This window comes from Neoarius graeffei, chromosome 9 (assembly GCF_027579695.1).
Source record: "Neoarius graeffei isolate fNeoGra1 chromosome 9, fNeoGra1.pri, whole genome shotgun sequence".
Lineage (NCBI taxonomy): Eukaryota > Metazoa > Chordata > Actinopteri > Siluriformes > Ariidae > Neoarius > Neoarius graeffei.
Window position 1 is genome coordinate 34,617,422 of NC_083577.1, and position 12,901 is coordinate 34,630,322.

Here is a 12,901-nt window from a genome sequence, read left to right on the forward strand (position 1 = left end):
TTTAAAAATCAGTTTACTTGGCCTGAATATGGCAGCAACATCATTACTTGATTGAAGCATCAAGGAGCGTTGTGGCTCAGGTGGCTAAGGCGCCATACCATAAATCCGGGGACCTGGGTTCGATTCCGACCCGAGGTCATTTCCCGATCCCTCCCCGTCTCTCTCTCCCGCTCATTTCCTGTCCTGTCTCTACACTGTCCTATCCAATAAAGGTGAAACACCCCCCCCCCAAAAAAAAAAAAAAAAAATCTTAAAAGATCCGTCATACCAATCAAAGAGGAAGGCAACTTATTCACTCCCTTTTCTGGAGGTGGAATTTTAGCTCAAGATACAGTTCAGGATACGAAATTACACAAACCATATGGTGAAAACATCACCCGAGACTGAAAGTGTCTTCATTAGTCTACATTTCAATCTCTATATATTACTGTTTCGAAACAAACAAACAAAAAAAAATTCCAAGTTCAAAAAACCTGCCTGTAAACCATGTTGTCTACCTAAACTTCTGAAGCTGCCACAACAAAGCAAACCACTACCACCGCAGACAGACTGCATAGGACTATGAATAATACCATGTTGTCATGAAGCAAAACATAAACAAAAACAAAGAGCGCATGGAGTTGGGGGATAGTGCCCATTTCAAAATTACAGACCAGTGCTGAGGATTCACCACTGGCATTTGGTGAGACGGATACATGTTTGTTTGAGTAACAGAAAATGATTTTGTGTGGTCTTGGTTAACCAAAGTTGACGAGTAGGACGCTTGGTGATCTCACAGGATGAAACAATGGAAAAATCTCTGAAGCACGTTACCACTCCACAGATGCCTACCCCAAATTTTGAATTTCAGTATTCTTGAAAACATTTTTCAGTATTTTGGAATGACTTTCAGTAACAATTTATGCGCATTTCCATTATAAAGAGGTGTATATACCAATATGTTTAACATTTAAATTATTAAAAAGTACCGTTTTGTGTGAATTGAATAAACAAAACACGAGCAGCCATCTCAATTGAATTTCCACTCAACAAATTTCTAGAAAATACAATACATCATATTTTTATAAATACAATAGTGTTCCGTTTGCAGACATTACGGTTGACTACCATATGTAACTCCTCAAAAGTATTATATTATATTGCCTGGCAAAATGTTCTACCTGTTAACGGATTCTAATAAAATAAAATAAAATAAATCTCTTATTTCATGCCAAAGAGAGTCCGACATTAAGATAATGTCCCAATATATAAATACTTCAGCATAATCAGGGTTTTTTCTAGAAAAATTTAGTATGAGGGCGCTCACCATGGCGAGGCAGCGAAGCGGGGGGTGGGGGGGGGGGGGGGGGGGGGGGGTGTGCAGGGCTCGAAATTAACTTTTTTTCTTTGTGTCCCCCAGTGGTCCCGAATTCTGTGTTGTATTGTCCCGAATGGAAGCAATAGTGTCCCCATTTTTTTCCTCTCTGAAATAACCAGTGGTTAATATTATCATATGAAGTTACTATTATATTTGTAACTATGCGATTTTAAACCCTTTATATCATTTTTACAATAAGTCACAAGACACAAGCGACACATGTCCTATACATCATCTACTTCAAAATTACAGTTATTGCATTTTCAGTTTATTAAACTTTGGCGATCTCACTGTATGAATAGATACCCGTTTATTTAAAGGGGCCAACGAGCTCATTCAGAAAATGTTTCAACTCCCTACATCTGCAGTACACTTTAGCTGAAAATAAGACCCCTTTTATGTTCATTTCATCTGCTTATACCTTGAATATCTGTTGGCACTTATAAGGCCAACTTATAATTTTCACCATTACCGTTATCCATTTTTATGAACTTTCCGTTACCCATTTTATGAACTTTCGCTGCCGAAATGTGGGTGCAAATGTTAGCAACATCAGCATAGTGGCAGGTCCGAGCCTAGTTGTGCTGCTGACTGACTAAACTTTCTGAACTAGAAAGACACCAAGAAAACTCACTTATTCTGTTGAACGGTATCTTCCGTCAGTATCATCCACATCATTCCTGTTGTATTTTATAACGCGTCTAACAGTGTTCATTAAGTTCATTCAGTTGCTAGCGTTGCCTGCAGACCAGGCGATGACACTTTGGATCCTGAAGGTCCCAGAGACGTTATGTCTGGGCTTTCAGTTTCTTCCCCGCGGTCGGTCCGCTTCAACCACTTAAGCATTTTTGTTCTGGCAAGAGTCGGCGCAGCGTGTGCGGTAGCAATTCCATTCCAAGTCCATATAATGCGGACTCCGGCCGAAGATTCTAGAACAGAATGCGCTGCTCTGTAGCCTACGGATGCAGGTGCATCGAAAGTGTAGCTACTATGTATTTTTCGCTGTTAACGTTTTAAAATTAAAATTGACAAATTAGGTGAATGTCTACGTATGTGTTACGGCTTTGTAAATAATATTAATGTAATATTAATTTTTTTCTAGATCTATTTTTTTTTTCCATTGTCCCGGGATTGTCCCAGATATGATAATTTTGTGTCCCGATGACATTTTTTATGGTCCCCGGGACGTCGGGACACCGTTAGTTTCGAGCGCTGGGGAGATGGTGCCGGTTGTTCCCCCCCCGCCGTGCAAAGCCTTTGAAAAAAACCTCAGAATGTCCCATTGGAGCAATCTGAGAGGGAAATTGTAACAAATTGTCTGTCAACATTGAAAAAGAAAGAAGTAATCTTCTTCTGCCCCGGACAGTCTTTGGCTTTCTTCCACTTCGTGCCGCGGGATGACATCTTTAAATGCCCAAGTGTCAACAAAAACAACTCGCGAACTACTTCTGTCAAAAGCTCCCGCGCCGGTGGGTGAAAGGTCATTCAGTCTCGAGAAATCTCGCTCTACAAGTCAGCTGACCTTGTATGTGACCCATGTCAAATCTCGCGAGAGCAGCCGCGACAAGTAAACAACTAAACATCATGGCGCCTCAGTCTGGAAAACGCCAATTCGGATTGTTTTTGCACCGTCTGGCGGTGTATCTACTATGATTGGAATATTTTTGGAGCAATTATAACGTATTTGATGATCAGACACATTGTCACGTGGTGTTGCTGGGATGTTTTCACGGAGTCAGTAAGGGGGCGCACGTCGAGAGTAAGAGGGCGCAGCGCCCCTGTTCCCCCGTTTAAACGAAAGCCTGATAATGCTTCAGAAGAGACATTGAATAAAATGACATTTATAATTGTATTTAAAACAGTGGAATGATCAATTTTTTGCCACAATCCCAACAGCACTAATCATAAAATTCTGTTTTTGATCATATTACATGTACATTTGCACTTGCAACACTGAAAAGACTTTGAATTAAAGAAGTACAGCCAGTGTTTGATATTTCAGTGAATAAAAATCAGACATGTAAAAAGAAACTGAATAAGTTTAACTCACATTTCATGGCACTAATCGGCAAGTTCAACTCCAAGCACGGGTCAACCATCACCGCTTCGGCACGCGTCACGTTCCGTGTCTTTTCATCCACAGATTTCGTAAAAAACTGCTGGATACCCCCAGATTTACTTTCCGCCTGACTCGCCATTTCAGCATACTCCATATGTTTTTTTGGAGTTGACATGCCGCGTGCAGTCAATCATCGCGGCCACCATGAGTGATGTTAATGTCAGTTCTACACAGTTTGCAGTGCGCGTATCCATTGCCCTTTTGACTGGGTGTAATGCACGGCCATTCTACCGTATATCGTGGGAGGAACACCTGAGACCTGTGTTTCACTTGTCCCGAAACTGAGCGTTTCATTTCCACTATTGAGAAGCAGCACCATGCGTCTGAGATGTCGAGTGAAAATAGCCTGAACAAATGTGCGATATCTGCACGTCACACACAGCATGTGTGGTTGTCGTAAAAATAAATAGCCGTGAATCGCGCATGGATTGAAAAAGTCGCTTGGACATTTAAAAACAACTCACTGGAATTTAAGACTTTATAATAATTCCGTACAGAATAACACTGTTTGCCGTAACATCGTATTTACGTAACTTTTCCGTACAAAATACAGCCAATCTGTACTAGTAGGCATCTCTGCCACTCAGAAATAAAATCACGACAAGTTACCACAAGACTTAATGGTGCAAATGAACAGAGGATGCTTACCTGGATTTTTATTTTAATTACCAAAAAAAAAAAAAAAAAGACAGATGACCAGGTCATAGAAAATGTCACACAGACACCAATCTATGGTGTATATTAGGGCTGCGTACCGGTACTGTGTACTGGTACTGTACCGTGAAAATCGATTCGGTACAGGCCCAAAATACCGGATCATGAAGTACCGGTACTGTACCGATATAAATTTACACCAAGTACCTGCTTATTTTGTGACTGAAGATGCGTAAATCCTACCACAAAGACGAAAATTTAGCACTGGAAAAGACGTAAAATGCCACGCTGAAACTTGAAATCAGAGCCATCTTTGATTTGAGATCCTCTCGCCACAGTCTCACGAGACATTGCGAGAGCTTGGCTGATCCAGCGTTCTGATTGGTCAAAAAGACTCAAAAGCAGGTCAGCCATTTTTCCTTTGCTGGCACTGGCAGCCTTTGTTGCTTTGTGTAATTTTGCCGCGCAAGTTAAAGGCCGCGGACTGCGCGGAGTCTGTAGTACTCTAGTGTAGTCACTTCTCGCCATGAGACAACTTATGACGTTTTGTCCCAAGTTAACTATAGAGGATTTCGACATGACGTCACAGGTGACGTGATGCCCCGGTGTCCGCCATTTTGAAGGTCAAGCTAGCTAATGTCAACAACAGTAGCTGGTATGTTACTGTAGCAATGTTTACGTTCAGTCATTTGGATGACTGTTAAAACCTTTCAGTCTCAAGTTTTTCCTTTACTGTATTTACTAGTTTACTGAGCTAGCGCGCTAGCTCGGGCAGGCTGGGAGCGAGCGCGCTAGCTCAGTAAACTAGTAAATACAGTAAAGGAAAAACTTGAGACTGAAAGGTTTTAACAGTCATCCAAATGACTGAACATAAACATTGCTACAGTAACAGACCAGCTATGATGTTGTTGATATTAGCTAGTGCTAACAGCTAGCTGCTAGTGCACTGCTACAACACAGACACCGACCCTAATAATACAGTTCTTGGTCATTGCCTGGTAACAGCAAATTTATAACGGGCCATGTCTCAACAGACTAAGAAGTTATTTCAATGACATTTAATAACATTTTGTTTATCCTGAGGACCGAAAGTAAATGAAAACGTGAACAAACCTTAGCTGTAATAAGATGGCGACCACCAGCTCCAGGGACGACCCGCTGATGTAGGCATGTTACCCAGCCTGGTTTTTAACGACATAGGTATACAGATCATGTGGGCCGAAGTCAGGTAAAGACGAGGGCTTCGTGTACTTCCGTACGTCAGTGAACAATCCTGGTGGAAGCAGGTAAACGTCGTTCTCTAAGCCTGCTAAACTCAATTTTTGCAAATACCTCTCCCTCTGCTCGCCCTGTAAATGCCCTACGTCGCTGGATAGTGAAGGTGTTTTCTGCATCTCGCTCCTTTTTCTTTTATGTTTTTTCCCTGGTATTTCCCACACGCCTGACTGCAGGTCAGGAAGATCACCCGCGCTGCAGCGCTGCAAAGCCAGAAAAAGATAGCCTGGTAACGTGTACGGATCACGTACACCAGCATCATTGATTTTCTGGTGATATCGCTTCTTACTCGCGTCATCTAGGCCGGATAAAATACTCGACAATGAGACTTCGTCATGATCAACAGTATATCGCTACCGGTAGTCGCCATATTTGTGACCGTCAAAATGGCGCCGGCTACTTGTTGACATGGCAACGGTCACGTGGGTCGAAAACCTCTATAGGGTGACTGAGAAGTGAGGTAGGAAACCAAGTTATGTTCGGTTTTCTTTGAATAAAAGATACTGACAAGTTGTCAACAGCTTATTAATGTTTCTGTCATTGTTGAAGAAGTTCAGAAGAATGTGTCAAATTGTTCAGGTACAGGTCCGGACCTGTACCTAAACCTCTGTACCGGTACCTGATGTTACGTTTAGGTACGCAGCCCTAGTGTATATGTGACATCTCTATGGTGCAAAATCCCAGGTCAACAAAAGAACCAGAAGAGACAACAATATGCAAACATGACATAATATTCCCTGAGAAATGCTTGACGAGTAAGACAAATATTCATTCAAGGGTATTTGGGATTTTCTAAAATACATAGGCTAATTGGTGGCTCTAAATTGAGCGTAGGTGTGAATGTGAGTGTGAATGGTTGTCTGTGTCTCGGTGTCAGCCCTACGATGATCTGGCGACTTGTCCAGGGTGTACCCCGCCTCTCGCCCATAGTCGGCTGGGATAGGCTCCAGCTTGCCTGCGACCCTGTAGTACAGGATACAGATAATGGATGGATATACAAGTGTGAAAATACGGTACTTGCCTGCACATCTGAAGCTTTGCGCAGTCAGGCCTTTCTCTATAGCCAAACAAGTGAGAATGCTCAGGAAGCTTGTTGTAACAGACTGGCGCTTGGCTCTCTGGGCCTCCCTCTGGCGACGTTCTCGGGCTGGTCTGCTTCTCATTAGCACTCCAGATGGCGCTATACGGCTGCTCTCCCCTTGAGGTCTTTGGACAGCCACGGCTGTGCGCAGGGCCTCCACCCAGTCCTGGGCCTGAGGCTCATTCTCAGCCCGCAGACGCAGCACTTCATCCGGGAAGACTGCCTGGAAGTGGGTACAGACTCCTCCATCGGCCTCGTCCCGCTGCACAGCCAGACAGGAAGCGAGAGAGTACCGTAGCACAGGCTCGCACACGGGCCCTCGGCCCTCGGTTTGGAAGGCCTGCAGTTGGGTGCGGCTGAGCACGAAAGTGAAGGCGCTCCAGTTGTTGAGGTCACTGAGTTGGTACAGGAGGCCTACTTTGAGCACATCAGCGCAGTGCTGGGTGAACAGGGGCAGGGCTTTGGGACGGACCAGTGGACGGGAAGTTGTCAAAGAGGCCACGTTGGGATCCAGTTCATGAGGATTTGAAGAAGAAGCAGCAGCAGATGACGATTCGCCTTGACGAAGGGCTGGACGGGCAACCAGGACACGTTCCCAAAGGAGCCGGCGCCACTCCAGGGCCTCCCACTGGCAGGGAGCACGGAGCTGCAACCGAGTGCTGTTGAAGAAAAGGGCCTGTAGCACACGCCCGTCCTGAGGCTGAGGCGCACCCACGCTCTGGCAGTGAGACAGTGACAGGGCTGTACACAGCTGCCTGTTCCCGCTGTTGTCCAGGCTGTAGAGCCGCAGCTCGCAGGGCGTGAGCTCCACATGGCAGGTATTCCAGCGGCCCCAAGGACCCTCCCTGTGCTCCAAAATCCCCTGTTTTACCAGACTAGTGGTGCTCTCCTTATTGCCTGGGAAACAGAGTGCAATAGAACAATTAAAAAAAAACAAACAAAAAAAAAAAATGCACAAACATACTGTAATGCTCATTGCTGCCTTCTTATTCACTACCTAGTGCACCATTTCCTTGGAAATGTACTGAAACCTCATGGATACAACTACTGGAAGTAAGTAAGTAACGCACTGCATTATTGTCTCCCATTTCCTTCTCAACAACCACATCATCCTGGCTGGCCGTTTCCATCAAGAACACTGATGTCGCGTCAACCGTACGATGCTTAAAAGGTTCTCGAGCAGCTGATGGCAAACACAGAGAGTCATTTGTACAGCTAAACATGGGGCATGATTGTGGACTATCTTTCTTTGACAACTCCTGGCCCAAAGTCAGCTGGTTCAATCCCGCCATCATGGAAATGCTTCTGTTAAGAGTGTAGGATGCTCACGTTGGCCAAAAGTGGATGATATTTAGCTGCACGTTATCAGTCGTTGCGCAAGTCTTTTCGCAAGCATTCCTTGTGACCTCATCAGGAAGAAAGATCATTGTTTGCAAGACTACTGTGCAAACAAAATTGCCAGAGAGCAACCCCTAATCTGTGGCACTCCTTTTCAGCCCTTCCTCTCTCGGCCATTTTTTCCCCCCCTCTCTCCCTTCTTTATCTCTATTCACAGCAGCCTTCTTCTACTTACTTCCTTGGCTGGGGCACTACCAGGTTTCCTCTCAAGTCTATGAATTTTGGGTAGGCAGTGGGGTGAGGTGGGGGTGGGAACCAGTGCTTACACGTTTCAGTCTGCTGGAACTTGACAGGAGGTCAAATGGAAGGTTTAAAAGCAGTTTCCCAAATGTTGTTCTTAGGTCTTATCTGCGGTTTAACATTCCATAACCCCAATGCACATAATGAACAATCCCCTCCCTCTGTAGGATACTGGGAGCTGGACTCATCTGGGTCAGTTATGGGGCATCATCAGGTGCCAGGAAGCGTGTGGTGTGCTTTAGGCTTTTGGAGTCTCTTTCTGGAGGCTGGAGTGCTTCCTTTATTTAAGAGCTTCAGAAGAGCACCGAAGATCATATTCAGGCTAAGGGTCATTATTAATTTAAGGCTAGTGAAAAAGCAGCACATGCTGACATGACTCAATTAAGAAGTCTGTGCTGCGTCACTGAGTGATGCAGAATAAGGGTGTATTCAGACCAGGATAGTTCGATAGTTCACTTGCTTTGGTCCGAACCAAATGTTTTTTTATTTTTTCATTTTGGTGCGGTTCGCTTTCACACTGTACATTTGAGTAAGCGGACCAAAATCTGTCAACAAAGCCACGCGCCCTGAGGTCGTTCAGCTATTGGTCAGAGACGACACGCGCACAAAGTTCAAAAGTAGTCATGGAAGCTTTCCGTGCTGTTATTCTTTTTAATGTCAAAGCTATATGTTTTTTCCAGTTGTTACTGTTTTCACAATTGTGCGATTACTATGCTGCTATGCTGTTGTACAAGTAATTTATCAACGACGACTTCAAAGGGCAAGGCAGCTACGGAGGATAGCGCTGATGAGCGCACATCATCATGTTGTGGCAGTTCTGGCTCTTCATGCAAGACGGAGGAGGTATATGTCGGGATATTCGCCTTATCCATCGTAATAGATGAATTTCTTTTTTGCGTCGCTAGTACCGCCACTTTTTGAAAGAATGTCCCTGATTTTAATGTAGGTCTGACGGAGTTTCTTCACTTTTAGCCGACATTGTTCTGGGGAGCGCGTGAACCCCTTCTCCTTCATTTTCTCACTGAATACAGCAAACACGTCGGCATTTTTGTGTGTTCTCTCCAAAAGCTCAGATATGTGGACATCTGCCCATATATCCACAAGGGTACGCGTTTCTTCCTCGGCCCACGTTTGCCCCCTACTCATTTTTTGTACTCTGTAGTCTAGCCTACCACTGGTCTGAATGACTGAGCGACTGTTGTAAGGTTCCCTTGACAACCGAAACAGTGTTTGCACTTTGCGGTGGAGTGTCAAGACTGTTTCCCATAATGCTCAACAAACAACGGAAGCTCCCGAGGTACAAAAAAGCAAAACTGTCGGATTAGGTCCGGTCTGCTTTCACACCTCCAAAAGGTCCGCACCAGGGTTCCTTTGGTCCGGACCGAGTCCGACCTTGCAGCTCGGTCTCGGTCCGCTTGTTTGGTCCGGACCAGAGCTCGGTGGTTTGTATTCAGACCAACCCAAAAGGTCCGGACCAAGGGAAATTTGGTTCGTTTGGTCTGGACCAAACAACGTAGGTGTGAATACGCCCCAAGTGAACTATACCGCATATAAAACCAAGCATGGGGAACTAAGAGTAATCCTATTTACCAAGAACGTTATAAACGCCAAAACGGTGCACCCTTTAAGTGGCTGAGACTGGAAGCAATCATTTTTAGTCATTTATTTTAAGAATGTGCAAGATGATTGATTGAGGACAACTTTGCTGCGCTGATGTAAATATCTTACATCACTGCAGGACCAATTAACTTGCAAATGTATAGATACGCTTCATTGTGTTTCAGTCACGTCACGTTGACTTTATCCTGCCTAAAGGCTGCTAGATCAAAATTAATGGTCCCCCCCGCCAATTACTAATGCTACACTGCACCAAACAAGCACAGGGCATAACCTACAATCAAAGCTGACTTTCTGTTAAAACCAGCAACACAGCCGCAGCAGTGTCTAAAACATTAAAATGTCAATCTGCAAAGGCTGTAATCAGACTAAGACAGCAGTGCTCACATGATGCAATGAAAAACAGTAGTTTAAAATATGGATTATAATTTTTGCATTTGGGAAACAGGAATACCGGCGTGTAGGCGGTACGTTTTACAGCCACAGCAACTCTCATGTTACACCAAACCAATCATGATGGGGTTTGGCATGTTTCAACTTTGGGGGGGAAAAAAAAAAAAAAAAAAAAAAAAAAAAAAAAGAGTGCCCTAGTAGTGACCACTTGCAGGAGAGCCTGAACTGGCTTTGACAGAGAGAGATTTACCATTAACATTTACCCATGTTTCATTACTTACGTATCCCCCCCCCCCACCAGTCTCGCTTATATCAGAACGCAAGCAATCGAAAGAATAGGACGCTTATTATGAATGTTGACTTCAACAAACCCTGAAACAAGTCAGTAAAGGAGCAGTGTCTCTCCCCAGGGATTTCAAATAGCATCCTGGGAAACTGTCATTTTGAAATAGCATTTTGCTTCTTGAAAAATAGTGTCAAAATCCACCCTATAGGTTTCATAAATACGTTCAGTCGGTAAACAGGAAGTCGATGTGCGACAGACCTGAAAACGGTACACAAGGTACAGAACCCCAAGCTGAAACTCGATACCAAAGATCAAGCAGCTGTGATTTGTAGTTGCTGAGAAAAATGTTACGAAAATTTTGTAAATCCATGCTACGTTTTGTAAATACGTTCAGTCGGTAAACAGGAAGTCGATGTGCGACAGGTCTGAAAACGGTATACACGGTACAGAACCCCAAGCTGAAGCTCGATACCAAAGATCAAGCAGCTGTGATTTGTAGTTGCTGAGAAAAACATTACGAAAATTTTGCAAATCCATGCTATATATGTTTCGTAAATACGTTCAGTCGGTAAACAGGAAGTCGATGTGTGACAGACCTGAAACGGTACACAAGGTACAGAACCCCAAGCTGAAGCTCGATACCAAAGATCAAGCAGCTGTGATTTTGTAGTTGCTGAGAAAAACGTTACGAAAATTTTGTAAACCCACTCTATACGTTTTGTAAATACGTTCAGTCGGTAAACAGGAAGTCGATGTGCGACAGACCTGAAAACGGTATACACGGTACAGAACCCCAAGCTGAAGTTCGATACCAAAGATCAAGCAGCTGTGATTTTGTAGTTGCTGAGAAAAACGTTACGAAAATTTTTAACTCCATGCTATAGGTTTTGTAAATACATTCAGTTGGTAAACAGAAAGTCGATGTGCGACAGGTCTGAAAATGGTAGACACGGTACAGAACCCCAAGCTGAAGCTCGATACCAAAGATCAAGCAGCTGTGATTTGTAGTTGCTGAGAAAAACGTTACGAAAATTTTGTAAATCCATGCTATGTTTTGTAAATACGTTCAGTCAGTAAACAGGAAGTCGATGTGCGACAGGTCTGAAAACGGTATACACGGTACAGAACCCCAAGCTGAAGCTCGATACCAAAAATCAAGCAGCTGTGATTTGTAGTTGCTGAGAAAAACATTACGAAAATTTTGTAAATCCATGCTATATGTTTTGTAAATACGTTCAGTCGGTAAACAGGAAGTCGATGTGTGACAGACCTGAAACGGTACACAAGGTACAGAACCCCAAGCTGAAGCTCGATACCAAAGATCAAGCAGCTGTGATTTTGTAGTTGCTGAGAAAAACGTTACGAAAATTTTGTAAACCCACCCTATACGTTTTGTAAATACGTTCAGTCGGTAAACAGGAAGTCGATGTGCGACAGACCTGAAAGCGGTATACACGGTACAGAACCCCAAGCTGAAGCTCGATACCAAAGATCAAGCAGCTGTGATTTTGTAGTTGCTGAGAAAAACGTTACGAAAATTTTGTAAACCCACCCTATACGTTTTGTAAATACGTTCAGTCGGTAAACAGGAAGTCGATGTGTGACAGACCTGAAAACGGTACACAAGGTACAGAACCCCAAGCTGAAGCTCGATACCAAAGATCAAGCAGCTGTGATTTGTAGTTGCTGAAAAAAACGTTACGAAAATTTTGTAAATCCATGCTACATGTTTTGTAAATACGTTCAGTCGGTAAACAGGAAGTCGATGTGCGACAGGTCTGAAAATGGTATACACGGTACAGAACCCCAAGTGGCTATGATTTGTGGTTGCTGAGAAAAAAAGGGTGCTTCAGACGGACGGACAGAGGTAAACCAGTATACCCCCTTCCTTCGGAGTGGGGGTATAAATAATTAGAAAAACAAGCTACAGTTCACTAAAACTGAAAGAAAACACGGGACAACTCCCATGTCATGTCCATCACTGTAGCCCAAGCATCCATCAAGATTAGAATCTGAAGAACGCTTTGCAAAATGTCCTCCAGGCATCAGCGCAGAGTTACTAATAAATACGCAGTTGTTCTACTATGCTATTCACTCCTAGATCCCTCTTTTCTTCTTGGCACTCGAACAACAACTGTGTAATTCACATTAGTCTAGACGATGTCAATTTTAGGATAAGAAGTGACAAGCACTACCGGGCAGGTGTAATGAAGCACTTTGAGTCACACAACTGTGGGTTTAGTCTGAGGGCTGCAATTAATCAATTTTATCTGAACGACTGAGCACAGGATTAAGCCCATGCGATACCTCGAAGAAAAGGTGACGCTGATTACATCAATGTTGAGCTGCCCCATACTGTGCAATTACCTTAATGAAGGCTAGCGAGACCGGTTAACAGGACTGAAAAAGGGAGTCCGTGCATTTCGTTCCCCACGGTCCGGACTGGCGTTTGTGCCATTCCCCATGCTGACTAATGCCTTT

General features: G+C 43.9%; 1 protein-coding gene across 9 annotated transcripts in view; it reads right to left on the reverse strand.

The window, feature by feature from the left end:
• Positions 1-12,901, reverse strand: part of plekhm3 (pleckstrin homology domain containing, family M, member 3) — a 127,241-nt gene that overhangs the window by 93,910 nt on the left and 20,430 nt on the right. For all 9 annotated transcript variants that reach the window (XM_060929337.1, XM_060929340.1, XM_060929338.1 and 6 more), the window contains exon 3: positions 6,427-7,383. In XM_060929337.1, coding sequence (XP_060785320.1) covers positions 6,427-7,383 — 957 coding nt within the window. The remainder of the gene's footprint in view (positions 1-6,426; positions 7,384-12,901) is intronic.